Source organism: Falco naumanni, chromosome 1, assembly GCF_017639655.2.
Source record: "Falco naumanni isolate bFalNau1 chromosome 1, bFalNau1.pat, whole genome shotgun sequence".
Classification (NCBI taxonomy): domain Eukaryota; kingdom Metazoa; phylum Chordata; class Aves; order Falconiformes; family Falconidae; genus Falco; species Falco naumanni.
This window is the reverse complement of record NC_054054.1, coordinates 456,547-474,119: the sequence shown is the minus strand read 5'-3', so window position 1 is coordinate 474,119 and position 17,573 is coordinate 456,547. Positions and strand designations below refer to the sequence as shown.

Below are 17,573 nucleotides of genomic sequence, written 5' to 3'. Positions count from 1 at the left end.
CCCAGATTTTCTCTCCTTTCTTAGACAAAACCCCTCACAAAGCTGCGTGAGCCCCTTTCTGTGGAAGCAGCTCCATTGTCCATGACGGAACCTCTCTGCCTCCCAGCTCTCAAACCTGCCGTGGCAATGCAGCTCACACAGCTGACGGCAGACACCCCACCTGGCTTTCCTTGCAAGGGGAGATTAATAAAAGTAGATAAGAAATGAAAGTAAAATAAAAATTGGATAAAATGCCTGGAAAGGACAAAAACATTTAGAAAAGGCAAGGGGAAAAAATAATCAGGTTTGGGTTTTGGCCACAGGCATTCAGGACACCGAGTACTCCAACCAAACATGAAAGAAAGGTTTATATGCCAAGTTATTGTAAGGAAAGGGCGACGTAAACCAGTTTAAGAATGACTGGTTCAGCAACTTGACGTCGAGTGTGTGCAGTTGCACCACAGCCACCTCCACTGCGAGGTTCATTCATTAATTAGCAGGAGTGAACTGTGAGGGAAAGAGAATTGATGCAATAAATAAGATTTAGCACACCAATATTCTATGTTTGTAATATGCTATAAAATCTGTAGTATTATAAGTTACTGTCTCCATGGTAAGGCCTATGAAGTCATTTTCCCACATTTGTTTTTTTCTCCCCAAGAGAACAAAAAACAATTAATCTAGCAGAGATGAACAATAGAATACTGCTCTGATATTTCCGAATGTTGTTTAATTGATGATACGATACCATTGAAAACAGAATTCCTGGGAATTTATTTCATGTATTTTATGTATTCTAGGTATGCACAGAAGGACGTCTTATCTTGGAGTTTACTTTTGATGATCTTATGAGAATAAAAACATGGCACTTTACTATTAGACAGTACAGAGAATTAGTCCCACGCAGCATTCTAGCCATGCATGTAAGTAATCCTTTATTCACTTGACCTAATGCAAAGAGATGAGATTAGGTTTATGAAAAACTCCAGCAAATCTCACACCCAAGGCAATTAACTATAAATATTTTGTTTTGCCTGCAACTACGTCTATTTACAAGTTCTTTCATCACTCCCTTGTTTCTCAGTGCTCTATTGTTGCCACTGTTGCTATGTTTTCATTTTGTTTTAGCACATAGTTTTCCTTTTAATCCCATCTGGTGGTTCTGTATGATTTGGGCCCAAAATCTGTTCCTACTGATACAAGCTACACAAAAGTCAATGAATTTTCATCATTGTACGTACAAACTATATTTAGTCTTTAAATGAAACAAACATTATACCTTTGCATGAAACAGAAAATAAGTAATTACCGTATATTTACTTCGAAACCTTCAGAATTTTAATCCAGCTCTTCTTTTTCGTCACATTTCAAGACTTTTGCAATTGAATGAAAATGCACACAAAAGTAAATATTCTACAATTTGAAGTCAAAATATTGTAAGGTAAATCACTGCAGAGAAACAAAGGACAGAGCCTTATTACCACTCCCAGATCAACAATGTAGAAGCATTTCAAGTAGTAGTGCTCCACATACAGAAGTGATTGCAGGACTATGGTTTTATAGAGGGTAAGAACACAAGCCCAAATACATACCTGTGTTTTGACATCAAGTTACTTAGATTTCAAATAACTTAAGAAGCCTGGACCTTTTTGAAAATGCTCTTAAAGGCCTGAGGAAAATACCTTTGAAAACCTGCCCTACCATTTCTCTCCCAGGGTTATCTTTTACTTTAGAGGTCTGATCTTCTGAACTCTTCAGCAGTATCCCATTAAGGGACAGCAAGGATAGCCATAAGCAACATTATGTATTTAGGGGGCTGCTGAAATTCAAAGAGAGTGGAAGCAGGTTAGCCAGCAACCAGCAGGTATTAATTTCAGTAATGAGATTGATCTCATTTTAAAAGGCTGGTCTCACAGGTAAAGTTTCTGGCTAGGGTCAGAGAAGGACTGTACTTGCATTTTTCCTGTTTAATTCTGGGAAAATAACTTGGACCAGAAGGGTTCTCCAGTCTGTGCTTAATGCTATTTACACGATCAGCTCCACTGAAGGTGCCTTGATGATTTCTTTCTGCTTTGGTTTCTTCTCCCTAAAAAGAAGGCAATACCCTTTTCGTTCCTGCCTTTATCTGCTTAGTTTCCTGGGACTCCCAGCCAACAAGTGGAAGGCTCCAAATGTACTGTGGTCCTTCAGGAAGCTCTTTGGTGGGGCCCTGCTCATTTGCACCCCGGTGCATGACTAGACCTCCTAGGTCTATCTTTTGAATGGACAGGGACAGAGGAAGTTACTGGAAAGCAGTCTTTATTCTGCCCCAATTTCAGAACTTTTTACATTTTTCCTATGCAAACAGAACTCTGTAGCTTATTACACATATTCAGCATCTATGTGTAATTTTTCCATAGGAGTGGCACTGCTTTTCAGAGAACCCTCTTTGCATTCCACCAAGTATGTTGAGAAAAACAAACAAAAAACAAAGTGAAAATTCTTTTTTTTCTCTGTTTAGGCACAAGACCCTCAGGTGCTGGAGCAGCTGTCCAAAAACATCACTCGGATGGGTCTGACAAACTTCACCCTCAACTACCTCAGGGTAAGCATACTCCATAGCCGATTATTATTGTGAGCATTTTTAAAAAGTTGCTGCTAGCTTTGAGTCAAGGTAAGGAGCGTGGAGCCTGTGTCGGTCAGGTAAGAAATAGACCTAACCCATAATGAGGGTGAAGGAGAAATGCAGAGACTGTAATAAAGATGTAGCTGCTAAAACTGTGCCGTTAATAAGGGGAAGAATATTATCACTGAGTCAAAGCAATGTGAGAATAACCCCTGTTTTCTAACAGTCTTTCTTCTCAGTTTTGAATAATGGCTTCATTTTTTGGAAGTGAGAAGCTCCCCTTCATTTCCTCTCCTCTGCTTCTCTGAGGAAACGGCTGCACGCTCTTGTTCAGAGCTGCCAGTCTTCCCCAGCTCTTCCATCTCCCACCTCTCCCAGGCGGAGGCAGGGCTGAGGGAGAGCTCAGCTCAGCCCCTTCTGTGGCCGTCCCTCAAAGCAGTCCTCACCTCACCTGCCTCTGGGAGCCTGAGCTGCCTCCGCAGCCTTGCACTGAATCAAGTGGGGGGTTTATGATTAAATAATGCATTTGTTCCCATTGCTTTTTGACCCCTAAAGTGCGTTCAAAGTTTGGGATCTTATTTTTATTTTTCAAAGTATTCCTTGGTGTGTGCATACAACGCATATGCCGAAATATGGGTTTGCAGAGTTCATATTTCAAGGTTACAATTCAGATTTTTATTTCTAGATATGACATTAGTAGATAAAATGAAGGCAAATTGCTCAATGACTAACTTGGCCAAGAATATCTGATCTTATTCCTTTTAATTGTGTGAGTAATTATTCAAGATGCTTTTATAAGATAACAAGAACATTAGAAAATGCAGTTATTCTCAGCCCAACATAGAGCTGTACCTGACAGTGTGTATTTAGCTGCACTTCTTTTGGGTCTGTGAACCTTGTAATGCCATCCCTACGGATAGGTTCCTACCCCCAGACTGTCTTGAACTGCAGGGGAGACAGTGTGCAGGACTGAGATGTGTGGTGACATCTCTCTCACCGTGTCACTACAGCTTATAGACAGCCTGTAGTTGCACTTACTCTTGCAGTATGATAAGACGTTGCTGATTGTGGCTTATGTGGTGTTAGCGTAGAAGTTATATAGTCTTATAAGTTCGTATTATAGTCTGAGTTGTGCAGGGCAGGGCAGGTCTGCAGTGGCATAATGGAAAGAATATGGCATAAAACCTCCGAGGAACAATACATTACATTAGATTTTTTCCATGTATAAATTCAAAGATAATATGTCTGTGTTGTGCATATTGTATTCGCATGGTTATTTTAGTCTGTGGTTTGGTAGAGAGAGTGACCATTGTGCTTTGCCAATGCTCCCATAGCCGTGCTGCCATTGTCTCATGGTGAGGCATCCTAGAGCGTGTTCTCCAGAAATTCCCACTGGGGATTCCTTCTCAGTGATGTCAAGTTTTGCATTACACCCTTATGGAAAAATGGGTAGGAAGCAGATGGCTTAGGTAGGCTGTTCCCATGTTTTCTTTCCAAATTGTCCTGTGGCACAAGGCATTGCCCTGGTTTTGAGATCTTTGATTCCTTTAGCATGACTGGACACACCACTGGACTGGCCCCATGCCAGCCGCAGTACCCATCCTCCGCAGGGCTAGGAGGGCTGTGCTGAATTTGCTATCTTTGTCACTGACCCCTTCTGGGTCCTTCCTGGTACATTCTGTAATTGCTGAATGTGAGGATGCAAATGAGAAAGGCAGGGTCCCTGTTCGGAGGCAGCTGGCATCAGGCACCCATGCTGCACCCCCGTCAGCGTCGAAAACAAGCCAGAAAGGAAGCAAGGGAGGGAGAAAAAAAATTTTCGGAAAAAGAAAACTGGGATCAAGATAAGCACTAGGGAGATGAGCAGTGAAGTGGAAGGGGATGAAAAGCTGTAGTCTTACTTTTTTCCTTCTTCCAGACTAGTTTTGTTAGCTTAACAGACAACATTAGGTCTCTGGGTGCAAAGCTTCCTCTGGCTCCCGCTGTGGTGATTCCAAAAGGAAATTTTTTGTTTTTTCCCAAGCCAATCTTTCTGTGTCTCTTTCTTGCAGTGAGGAATTGATCATTCTGCTCCCTTTTTCAGATGTTCAGCTCATCATGGGAGCTCATATTACATGATATATTCCATTTTGATTTACTTCTTCCCTAATTACTTTCTTCTGTTAACTTTAACATGAAAATCTTTTCTGAACTCAGGATTGTAAAATCATGCACTAAAAAATTGTGGTAAATGCTCGTAGGTTTAAGGTGGTTTGTGGTTGATTTTTAAGTCAGCATTTTATGATATTTTATTCAGTCGTCTCAGTGTTTAGTAATTAGCACTGTTACATGGTTTTAAATAAGGATTTGAAACTAAGCATAAAAATGATTTTAATTTTTTTTCTGCTGCACGCAGCAAAGCCTTGTGATACTTATAAGCAAAAACTTCACTGATGGGCAGAATTAATCATTTTTATTCTCCAACGTGCACACAGCAACAAGCTGTGCTGCAGTCTCTTTAAAGGCAGAATTTAAACCTGAATTTCAGATGGTTGTGATATAAAGGTATAGCCTGTGTTTTTTATGCTCTAGACATCACAGAATGCTAAATCATTGCTAGTTGGGATAATTGCAGCTGCTGGCATGTAAACCTCCATTCCAGAGTGCCACATGCTTGCGGAACCACAGCTTTGGATGTATGCCCTGGTTTGTCTTCATTCACTCCCAGTAAAGCGGTCCAGCATAGAAGAACATTAATTTTGTAAATCATATTTAATACAAATTCAAAATATATCTTCTTGGAACCTAGAGATGAAATGTTTTGTCCTGTGTCATTTGCCAAATGCTCTTTCTCTCTGTTTTCTCTGGCTCTTATAAAACCATAGGCTTCCCTTCCTTCTAGTTTGCCGTTTGTTTCGTTCCAGCATAATTGATTACCTCATCAATGGGGTCGGCATACTTTGCTGTAGCTGCTGACTAGGACTTGAACAGGAATAATGTTTCACAAATAATGAGCAAAACCTTGTGTGTTTTAAATTAATGTCAAGCTTTTGAAAATGTAATTTCTTATCAAGTCATCGAGTAGTAGATATTGCGAACTATCAGACAATGAGGCCCAAGACCTACACCCTAGCCTCAGTCGGTACGAGTTAGGAACAAACAGGAAACCTGTACGGAGTTTGAAGGTTGAGATAACACTCAGAGGAACAGTTTCCACTGAGCTACAATAATTCAGTCCTCACACATTACCTTATTTTTTTTTCCATGTCATTTCCTAGTTGCTTAGCTATTTTATTTAGATCTTCAATGTGTAATGGATTTGAATGCACTCTAAAAACAGTCGCTTTATACCAGCAGCACTATTCACAATTTGGAGCTCAAACATTTCTTACTGCCTTCTATAAAATGAATTATTCTCTCAAAATTTCTGACATTATAAAAAAAAAAAAAAAACCAGCCTCTACTGTCAGTTAGGCAGGACTACCTGGCCTGAGCCTTGAAATACACTTGTACCTGGCCCGGCTGGTTTTCAAAATTTGCCTCTGCTTTCTGGCTGGGCTGGAGGGAATTCTGAGAGCTCTTCCCCAGGTGCAGCTGTTGCATCCTCCCAGGCCGTGCTCTGCTCTGCTCGCCAGCTCGTTGCCTTCATGCAGCCCAATCGGCACCTGCCCTTTGCAGAGTGGAAGTTTGTGTGGCAGAGCCCTCCCGCTCTGGGTCAGGAGAGGTGTCTGGGCATGGGGATGCACACTCCCATTTCCCCTTGCATCCTGTACAGCTATTTTAACCGAGGCTTATCTGTGCTGCAAATTACCCAATTTGTTTGTTTTCTGTGTAAACCAATAATGAAGTGTTACTGTTGCAACACAGAGGACAGTATTTTCAGAATCCCCGCTTTCACTGATTTAGCTCCTCGCCAGACACTTTTGGATTTCTTTTGCTGGAAGGATAACGTGAATTATTTAATGGAACACAATTTTCTAAAGGCAATGCTTACATTGTAATCAGAAGCCATTTGTATATATACCCATTGTGTATGCAAAATTTTCTTTTGCACATGCAAAATAGATATGCATGCAACAGCTTCCTTTAATGCACAGGGAAATTTGCTTTTCTTAATATGGTTTCATCCATGGGAAGGATATGAACTCAAATTATTTGGGGGCTGTTTTGCCTCTAGTACATAACAGTTTGTGGCAGCTATCTGGTCAATATTTTACAGCTGTTTGTGTAGCTTCAGTGAAGAAGCAGAAAGATTACATGCAAGCATGTGAAGGATGCAAAGTCAGGTACTCGGGGAAGGGAAACACTGCATTCATAGTCGCCCATGGAACATGAATTCATTTCCCTTTGTGAGTTACATTATGCCAACACCTTTGAACTGCCTCATCATGCACTGTGTTTCCTACAGACTCCCCAATGCATGCAGTGCACGGGATGACTGCTCCTCACTCATCAGCAAGTGCTCCCGTGCTACTCATTTCCTTGTAGGCTTTGCTACAGCGGCATGCTCGTATCTCAGTTGCAAATGTTAGCGGCTGCGTAGCACCTACCAGCTGAAGAGGCATTGCCATTCCCAGTGTGCGTGTGTGGCATCGAGGCACACGGATGAGTACTGGGGCACTCCAAGGGGTCAGCTAAGGGGAGGTGGCCATTCTGAGAAAGCAAGGGCCTGGTTTTGCAGCACACTTGGAATTTAATATCGCCTCATATACTAACAACAAAATTATTGCTGTTGGATGCAGTCTGTTGTCTCAGGCTAGCTATGTAGTTGGAAAATGAGCGGATGGTGTTTCTAGGAACATGCTGGTGAAAATGCTTTTTCCATGGCTTAGTACCCCAGCAGAGATTGGGGGCAGCAGCAGTTTGATAAAGCAGCATTGGGTTACTCTAAGTTCATCCCTTCTTGTTCTGCAGTTTCATGCTTCTGCCCCGTTTCCAGGTCTTCAGTAGATATGAATGAAGTCCTACACGCAGCGACTTCATTTACCTTGTGCTGTGCACTGAATGGGAGATGCTAGGGAAACAGTTTATGATCATGTATGTAGCGAGATGCTGTATCCTAATGGTTGTTAAGAAGAGGTTCGATTAAGGATTCACTCAAAGGAGGAGGTTTGGGTCACATAGTCATTCTGGAGCTTTTCCTATGAACACTGTCAAAATTCTAAAGAAACATCAGAACTGGAGATGCTGAAAGCAGACACAGCATTGTTTTAGACTTTAGTCCTATGAATGATGGAATTTTTCAGCCTAAACCAATTCAGCTTGGGGCAGCTTTCCCCAGGAAAATGCATTCAAAGTCAGAGGGTTCTCACAGAAGGATTCAGATGACTATTAGCTGGCTAACTGTAATCTATTTGTGCCAACTATAATTAGCTGATTCTGCCAAGGATTTCTGCTAATGTAATTTCTTAGCATTTATTCTAGTAACGATCACAGTGGGTTTTGTTCCTCTCTTTTATGCATCTAATGCTTTATAGACAGTGTTATGTTACTTTCAGAATAATAAATGAGAAGAGGTGTACTCTGCAACAGCTCATACAGTCAAATGTTAGCTTTTCCCTTTTTTAAATAAAGACACAACGTCACAAAATAGTTATATTAAGAGTTAGGCCATCATAAGCAGGAAAGATCAGAGAAAACAATACAGCAAAAATTTAAAAAAACAAGTGGTCAGGGTGTAGTGGGTGGAACAAGGGAGCAGGGATGGGAGAGTTGCGGAAGATGGGAAAGGTAGGGAATGAACCACCAACTTAGAAATGTTCTGAAGAGAGGACTGAGTCTGAAGCAAACCCTGGATAGGACGTGGGTTGGAAAGACAGCATTCATATTGTTAATAATAGTGGTGGACTTTGCATCCATTGATCTCTAAGTATTTTATTAAAACAAATGAACTGTTTTCTTGGTGGGAAAATTGTGTCCCATTGTGACACATGAGAAGCAACAAAGATGGAGAAAACCCAACAGCATTTAAAAAAATCAGATAGTCATTTCAAACCAGTCTTTGGAGAGTACAGTGAGCCGGTACAGTAGTGACCACTTCTGCTTCTTATGGCTCACAAACAGATTTTATTGTCTGTGGATAGCAGGTATTTCAGAAGTCAGTGAAAAATGGGGAATGGGAATAAAGTGCAAGGGATTAGAGATCGAATTGGGATTTTAGCAGAAATGGAAATTTTTATCAGTATCCTGGAGATAGTAATGGTCAGTATTCATACAAAAGGCACTACCAGGCTCATGAGTATCAGTTAAGGAGAAAAATATATTGTGTATGAACACAAGCCAGCTACCGTGCCCACTGGACATACAGACCATATGACCTTCAAAATAAAATTAAGGTCTGGACTAATGGGAATGGAAGGATGATAATCAGTGGTAAGAGTCCTCGAAGCATCCATGACTAAGAAATCGGAATGAAGTTAGGTTAGAGCAGTTTAAAAATAAAAAAGTCAGAAGGATAAAAGGGAGAAAGAGAGACAAAGACAAAGCACTAGCCATATAAAAACAAGCTACAAGATTTGAACTAATAATGTTATTTCAGAAAAGAAAAAAGATGAAGAAAAAAAGTCCAAGAGCACAGCCACAGGCTCTCTTTTTAGAAGACCAAATTAAAGCTTGGACTAGTATGCAGTGCAGTCATAAATAATAATAACTATTAATTAAGTTTAGGAATGAGAGCTGCAGAGGTGTGATTTGTATGAAGACCTGAAAACGCCAAAACCAGCTTCGTGTTCAAAGCAATGAAAACGGCAGAAATTCTAATTAGTTGTTTAATATTGAATATCCATGGGTGTTTGGTGCAAATTGTTATGCAGGGAGGGGTGGGTGCTCAGAAGAGGTCAAGAAATAGGCTTTAATGCAAAGCTGGTGGTTCAGATCTTTGTTCTTGGAAGCAGTTATTGTGGAACCTGAAGTATTCACTGTGGAAAGCTTATGGCAGCCCTATGGTCTGCTCGGGAAAATTAATCCTATAACACCCCCACCCCCATGTTTTTCATCTTCAGAAAGATTATTTCATGAGTCTATTTATTGTGATATTGCGAGCAACTAGGTCATATAATCTTTTTTAATAATTTTATGTATGTAGTTAATTGTACTAGTTAGCCTGCTTGTCCCTTCCCCTTCCTTTGCCACTCTTTATGTAGGTAAAACAGCATTACTGCTTACCCATCTCTGCTGGAGAGATCATCTTTGATCCATCTCAAGATTGTTTGGCTCTTCCGTGTCTATATATGTTGGAGGCTTGCTTTGGGCTCTTGAGTTTGATCCTATTTCTAGAATGTTTCTGAAAATCTTACATCTTTCTTCTGTGATGCCCTGATCCTTGTCTGTATGGAGGATGCCTCCTCACTCTGTCACTCAGTCTGACCATATGTGTACTCCCACTTTTTCGTCTGTAATCTCACCATGTTATATTCACAACAGAAACCCTAAAACCTGACTCTAAACAGTCAAATAGAGTGAGGATTTAAAAAGTGAATAATAGTCCTGGGTTTCTGTGGGTTTGGGAGACTGGCACATACACGGCTAAACTCACCTTCCAGTCACCTCCCTTGTACTGGTGCAAGCACAGTCAGAGCTGGGTCAGAAGACTGGTCTGATGAAAACGCTAATCTAGTCCTTTCCACCCAAATAACGACCATCCTTAATAGCTCCCTGAGTGCTACTTGGGCTGGGCAGGGAAGCGAGCAGCAGTATGGATTCATATCAGCTGGCATCTGCCTTGAAGTTGGACCTCACCTCTGAACTTGCCAGCACTGAAAGGAGAAGACAAGAAAGTGCTGGGGAATCCTACAGATCCTAAAATGTAAATTTCCCTTTCTTGCTTTTGTATCTGGGAACATTATAGTGTTGTGTCTGACCTATTATGGCTTCACACTGCTATAAATTTATTCACTTCAGTAGAGTTACTACTGACTTTCAGTGGAACAATTTAGAGCAGACTCTTGCTCATACCAGATTACCATCATTTACAAAACTTGAATTGAAAACAAAATAAACAGAAAGATAAAAAGGTTGATTTATTGCACTGGTCCTGAGTGAAAAATAAAATTATATCTCTATATATGTACATATGGATATAAATGGAATGCACATTTTTGTAGGTATCCTATGAACCATACTGTTTAGTAATTTACCAATTAATTGCAAATGTTCTCCATTTGCACTAGCCTATTAGAAAACTTCAGTAAACTTTTTCACTGCTGTATGTACATGTGTATGGATATCAGTGTTTATCTGGTGGTCGTTAATGTGCAAATCTGTATATCACTTTTGGTTTCTAAGCATGCCTTCTGGTCATGGTAACAGAACCATCGACGGGTGTATTAAATTAATAAACAGAAGCCCATGGGTTTGTGTTTACCTTGCCTAAGGTAAACACACCCATAGGATGTAATGTTCTGCACAGCTAGAAAACTGTGCTATTTTGAATATTCCTCCCTACTCCAAATTGCTTCCTTGATCCTGTACCTTGTTACCCTTTGTAGTCCGTGCTGCTGCCTCACTGTTACTTCATAATAAGGCAGTTTTAATAATCAAAGGTCCAGTTCAACATCCATTAAAGTCAATGGATGTACCTCCTTTGATCCAAATGTCATCTCATAGTTTTTCATTTATTCAGAGGACTTTCATTCCCATAAAATCCAACGTACTGAAATTAATTTCTCCATTCCCTTGGGCAATTTTAGCCATGAAAATGCCATGCTTCATGAACAACAACAACAAATGGTTATTTCTATTGCGTTTTTTGTTGTTGTTTTGTTTTGGAGTTTTGTGACAAATGAAAATTATCTTGATTTAGCCATAGATTATAGTCCTTGGGTGAGCCCAAAGGAACAAATATCAGCTTGGGGGATCTGATTTGAAGAAAGGGTTTAGTAATAGAAGAGAATAAAGGAATACAAAAGAATAGAGCTTTCATAGTAAGACAGAGAATTTTCTCATTTTATTAATCATTCAGGCAAAACTTAGCACTGATTTAATTAAAGGACTGTGCACCATTTCTACCCCAGATAAGATGATTTTACGTAAAGTGTGAGGCACATGAAAAAACCCCACAGCCATATTTCCTAGACTAGATTTCATAGCATCTTATTTATAAAACAGGACTAGACCCCGCCGTGCTGGATCAAAAGCTCCAAGGCAAACACAAAACTGTCTAAACAAACTGGTGCGGTGATTAGGTAGAGATCGCAGCACCCCCCGGAGCGGACCTTGGCTCCCGCTGGTACTTCGCTGCACCAGCTTCATCAGGTGTATTACCACTCCTCATCCCACAACGTAATGTAGATTCCAGGTCTGCAAGAAGGCAGAGGCTTCTTTCTAGAGACTTCCCAATCAACGCAATGAAATATAAAATGGAATAATCTGATAGTGATATGCAAAAGAAGGAAGTAAAGTTTCAATTTTCTAAACACTACACTGGACCTTTCCACTGATTAGCTTCTGACAAGATGTATTAGAGCTATAGTGTCGCTTGAAATATTATAGTCTATTTAATAGCAAGTCTGTCTTTTATAACTCTCCCAATATCACTGTGGTATTCCAATGTATCCTTGGATGCTTTACTGATTTTTTTTCCCCGGTGTGTATGATGAAATGCTCAGCCATAGAAAGGAGAGAATATCATATATTCTATTGCTAAGTGCCCTTGAACAATGTAATTTTAAAAATGAACTAATTTTATGAAAATAATTGCAGTAAGAAACAGAACATGAAATACAGCTTGCTCATTATGATAGTTAACAGTGTAAGGAGAATGAAAAATTATTCGGAACAAAATGTATATTCTTGGAGTCTTTCAATGTTATCACCAAAATCGTAGTCATGACACTTTTTGTTTCTTTTGTACACCTTCTTGGGGGCTAATTGTATCTTGAAGACCATCTGGTCTCTTTTTTTTTTTTTCTCAGCTTCTTCAAATTCTTTCTATTTTAGTATAAGAATAGGTTGGTTCCTTTAGTCTTATATTAATATTTAGATTCCCACTGTGGGCCACCTTGCTACCTAAAGTAAGCTTCCTGTTGCTATAATAAACGGGAAGGAAAAATTCTGCTTTCAATTGCACAAGTATACAAACTGCAACAACATCTCAGAAAGTAGTGGCCTTTCTCCGAAGTGACGTAATCTTCTCGTGTGGTATTTATATATTTCATTACCTTTAGAAATACAAGGTACGAATGCTATCAGATTAATCAGTGAACTTCACAGCAGCAAAGGACACGTGAACACTGTCATATTCTGACCTCCAAGGCTTGCCCCAAGCCTCTGCCAGTCAGCCCAGTTCTGCTGAGACCACAGGGAGCAGCCGTGCACTGCTTGACGCTTCTGAGTACGAACACAGTTTAAAGGCAAAAGGTGCCTCCCTTCTACACAAAAAAAAAAAAAAAAAAAAAAGGACCACAGAAGCTTCAAGAGCTTTCTTTTTCTTTTTCACTGACTGCTGCACCAGGGATTAGAAATACATGAAGCAAGAGGAAAACCAGCAGAAACAAAATCTGCCCACATAAGACAAAGCACTGTACCCCCCCAGGGGGCTTGGGAAGGATGCTATCTATGAAGATGCTCTCACTTCTCTGTTTACACTGTCTTCCCAAGTTTCATGCACCAAATTCTGCTGAAGACCATTTCCTTGAGGAGGACAGAACACCAGGGTAATCATGGGAAGGGTCAAAATAGAAAACGAAATACTTTTTTAACACTGATTGGTTTGGATTGATGTTTTAGGCTTTTTTTCTCTTAATTTCCTTTAAGTGAGTTTCAAGACAAAAGCAGCCTTGTTTGACACCTGCTATGAAGGCAGTTATTGGTCCTTAATAATGCCTTTGTTTAAATGGAAGTTGTGGCTGCTTAGTACTTCTCAAGATGGATGTATCATTTATGTTCTCACACAAACCTAAAGGGAGCTTACATTTTTAACTTCCAGTGTTTGATTTCATTATTCAAAGTTTGTTTTTTTTTTCTTTTATAGTTTCTTTCTGGACAAGAATTAGATTAGAAAGAACTTCAGAGGATATCAACTGCAAAAGGGTTGTTGATACCAGTTATCAAAAAATCAGTCCAAAGCAGGGGGAAAAAAAACTAGAGGAAAAGTACATGCACTTAATATTCTTCAAGCCTGCTTTTGAAACTACAAAGCTTTTAAAAGGTGAGCTGCTTGAATTTTGCTCACACTCATTTATTTTAGGCACGTAAACATATGCTTTCCCAAACAATTAATACAGTTCATCTTTGCTCAGCTTCCTACTAGTAAGGCTGGAATGAAAGTCTTGAGACAGTGTCTGAGGCTAGTTATGGATACAGTCCAAAAAGCTATTCATCTATACGTGTAATCGTGGAAGGTGATATATATAAAGGTGAAAACAACCATTTGTCATCGCAAACTAGCTTAAAGATGATCTCTGCCTTGGGAATAAGGCAGTTTTTCTTCTCATTAGCTACTTTATTCGTATCTGCAGGGGCTGTCAGAAACATGCATTTAATAACACTCAACTCTGTTTTAATAAATAAGGCTGTATGAATCTATAGAATATCATAGAAATTGTGATTGTGCAGAAAATGCCTTTGGTGATGAACAAGTCAACCTCCCACTTGGGAGTGCTCAAAAAAATTAAACAAAACCCAGAAGGTATTAATCTATGATGACTGTTTTGTTTTTTGCTTATCATATAGATATTTTTATGTGAATATAAAATTCTGTGTTTCTCCCAGTTTTAGTTGGAAAAAAAATGCCTGTATTAGTTAGCCATTTTAGTCGGTGTGTTACTGATGCAATGGGAAAGTCCAGGGAGTGCATCTGTGGTTGGTTATCAGTATTAAACACCTTGAATGAATTGCATAGCATCAGGAAAACCAGATGACTTCAGCCGTCCAGAAAGTGCAAGAAAATACATTGCCTGCAGGCTCTTGTGGCTATTATAAAATAGAAATAATTATGAAGAGGGGAAAAAAGTTCATCCACATACATTTACTAAAGTATATGTCCATGACATCATTGAAAACATGCCTGAAAGTTCTAGCATAGTAAAGCCATTTCCTATAATGAATTTTGTTGTGCCTTCTCACATTTTCTGCGGACTCTGAAAATCTAGATCTACCTGCACTCCCATCGTCATAGTACCTGATCTTTTTTGCAATTTTTAATTTTTTGCTCTGGCAATATTATTATAAAAGCCATTATACCTATTGCGCAGGCGAGGACCTTTAGGATGCTCAGGACATAAAGCCACAGTCAGATTTAGGGTCTTCTCTGCAGCCTTCAGCTACAGGCTTATCTTTGGCTGGAGGTCATTGCTTGGGACACCACAGGCATCTGTGCTATGCCGGTTTCAGCCGGCCACTCTTTTATTTTTACAGCACAGCATTGGAGGTGGTAAGTGACGCCTGGCTTTATCTGGTATTCCAGAACCCTCGCCCAGAAGTCTTGACGTATGGGTCAATGTGCTGCTTAACCCGAGGGAGTTCAAAGCCTCACGTGCTGATGCATCATGAACAGGCTAAAAAACCAGCGCGTGCTGTGAGCGATCTATTGGAACTGGGCCCCAGTGCAACCGGGAGGGCACGGCGCCCTGGGCCACAAAGGAGAGTACAAAAAGGAACCAGATTGTCCCAGCTGACAGGGAGAGTGGCTGACTAAGAATGAGGACTTCGGTGCTCCGGTCCTTGCTCTCAGGATTCATGATTTTTTTTATTGAAGAGCCACTGAACGGCAGATTACAGTGAAGGTGCCAGTGACTGCTCTTCTGTGTACCCAACTGCGTACTTGAGCCATCCAGGTCTGTCACTCTTGGAGCTCAGTTGTCTGTTCAAGACTGTTGGGTTATCTCCATCCTCCAGTATTAAATAGCATCTAGTGATGTTCTTAGGTACCTGAATGCAATGTCTATACCATTAGAGCTGTCCCTGGCCTGCTTTGCTGACTCTAAAAGAATAAATTCCTGGGCACAGTTTAGGATTTGGCATGATATAGAGTCCATTGCTGGAAGGCAATTTATATGTGGTCTCCCATCCTGGTGCATGAGAAGGCTTACCATCAGGAAGGTGGGACATTCCCAGCCAGTCAGCCTCGCTGCCAGAGAACAGCACCGGCACATTTAGTTTACCAGGGTCGCTGTGGCTTCAGGGGGCTCAAAGCTCGCTGTTTTGTGAATTCTGAATTGTTTGAGTATGTGCCAAGGCTCACCCCAACCAAAGCAGGTGAAACACAGGCGCCTCAGTAGGACTTCTATGGCTCATACTCTTGGAGTTGGATGTTTAAATGTAGGTACTTGTGGATCTTTTTTTTTTTTTTCCCCTGATGTTGCATTTAGTGGTACGACCACAGTCACGTACCGAGAATGAGATTGAAGACCAGTTCTTCTATTTGTAGCCTGATACCAGTACCACAGTTTCATTCATTTTTTTTTCTGCATTAACAGAAATGCGTGCTTGTGTGTACCTATTCGTTCTGTCACAGGAAAATGCTACTGTTGTTCTCCTGCATACTGGGATCACAGTTGGTGATAACAATTTGCTCCGTCAGCTAGCAGAAGAAATGGCAGTCTCTTTTTATTCCCATCCCATATGCACTTCTAGTAGTGACAGAAACACCTTTACTTACCTTTCTGGAAGAGGCCAGCTGCCTGGAGACGGGTGTGTAACGGACAAGCATCAACGTGCCCAACTTGTTCCAGGATGTGAGGACAGCTCCTGGGTGCTGTGGAGAACCTGTAACACTTGGAAGTGTGTACCTGGGTCCACAAAATGGGACTACAATCTAAAAAAAAAAAAAAAAGCCACCACCTTCTCGAATACCTCTGGTCCTTGTGTGCCTGTGTAAAGTAAAACTTTACTCTTTGGTTTCTTTTGTTAGGGCTGCAAAGTCATGCAGCTAGCAAAGATTAGAGGGGTTCCTGCTTTCTGTCGCACTTTACAACAGAATTGTTAAGCGCTGAGTGTAGTGTTTTATTGTGGTGATGTATGAGACAGAAGGAACGCAGCTTGACTTTCAAACTCCAAGCAAGAGTTTGCAGTGCTAGCAATTAGGAAAAAGGTATTTGTACATGTAAACTGCAAGCCTTATCTGGAAATCACTGCGAGATAATAATCTTGGGACCTTATGACGTTATTTTACCAAGACACAAATGAAGTATAACAGCAGTTTAAGGACCTTGTTGTGCAAAACTTTGCACAAATCTAGCAATAGATCAGCTGGTCTGTTTTTAAAAGGAGGGAAGGAAGACTATTTATTTCCCCCCAAAGGAACTGCTACAAAGCTATTTTCCTTATCAGAAGAACACCTTTTTCCTGAATGTTATCTCTGACATTTGTTCTGTATAACCTAATGAGGGCAGGTGGAACACCATGGGAATGAGTTATTGTTGATTTGATATAATTTTAACTTTTGTTTCAAGCCTGCACATGGAGTTGGTATTTTGAGCCTTCATTTTGCTTATTGGTGACCTTGGGCTATTTTATAGTCAACAAGAAGGAAAAGAATAGGAAAAAAAATGTGCCTCCTTTTGCTGTTAGGCTGTTATGTGGCTCAAAGTCTTATCGAGAGACTGTGACAGAATTTCTGTATATTTTTTCTTCTGTGAGCAGCAGAGAGTGTTGCTTGATCTCCCCATATAAAATGGTAGGGAGCGTTCATGATTTAGATTCTTTCCTGAATGTTTGATTTAGACCTCTTACGCATCTTGCAACAAACACAGGGCAGCCTGCCTGGCTGAGGGACCCTGCTGTGCCGGCAGGGTGAGCCCCCGTTGCTGAGCGGAGCTGGCACTCCGCTGGGTGCTGCCCGCCCTGCTAGCCAGACACAAGCTGACCTTTCTGCAGGAGGGAAGGTTCCGGGAATCCCTCACAAAATGGCCTTCTGACGTGGGCATGCCCACAAGACGGGCTTTCCTCTGCCAGACGTAAGGGGCTATGTAAACCTGATTGCTTGCCTGGTGTCAGTGTTATTGGCACTGGGGTTGGATCCTGCAAGCGGACGCAGCGTTGTGCACGCAGTGACTCCCAGTGACCAGGAAAG

The 17,573-nt window shown here is 40.7% G+C and overlaps 1 protein-coding gene across 16 annotated transcripts in view; it reads left to right on the top strand.

Moving 5' to 3' along the window:
• Nucleotides 1-17,573, top strand: part of LDB2 (LIM domain binding 2) — a 220,578-nt gene that overhangs the window by 172,410 nt on the left and 30,595 nt on the right. For all 16 annotated transcript variants that reach the window (XM_040596303.1, XM_040596129.1, XM_040596385.1 and 13 more), the window contains 2 exons: nt 780-902; nt 2,480-2,563. In XM_040596303.1, the coding sequence (XP_040452237.1) occupies nt 780-902; nt 2,480-2,563 (207 nt within the window). The remainder of the gene's footprint in view (nt 1-779; nt 903-2,479; nt 2,564-17,573) is intronic.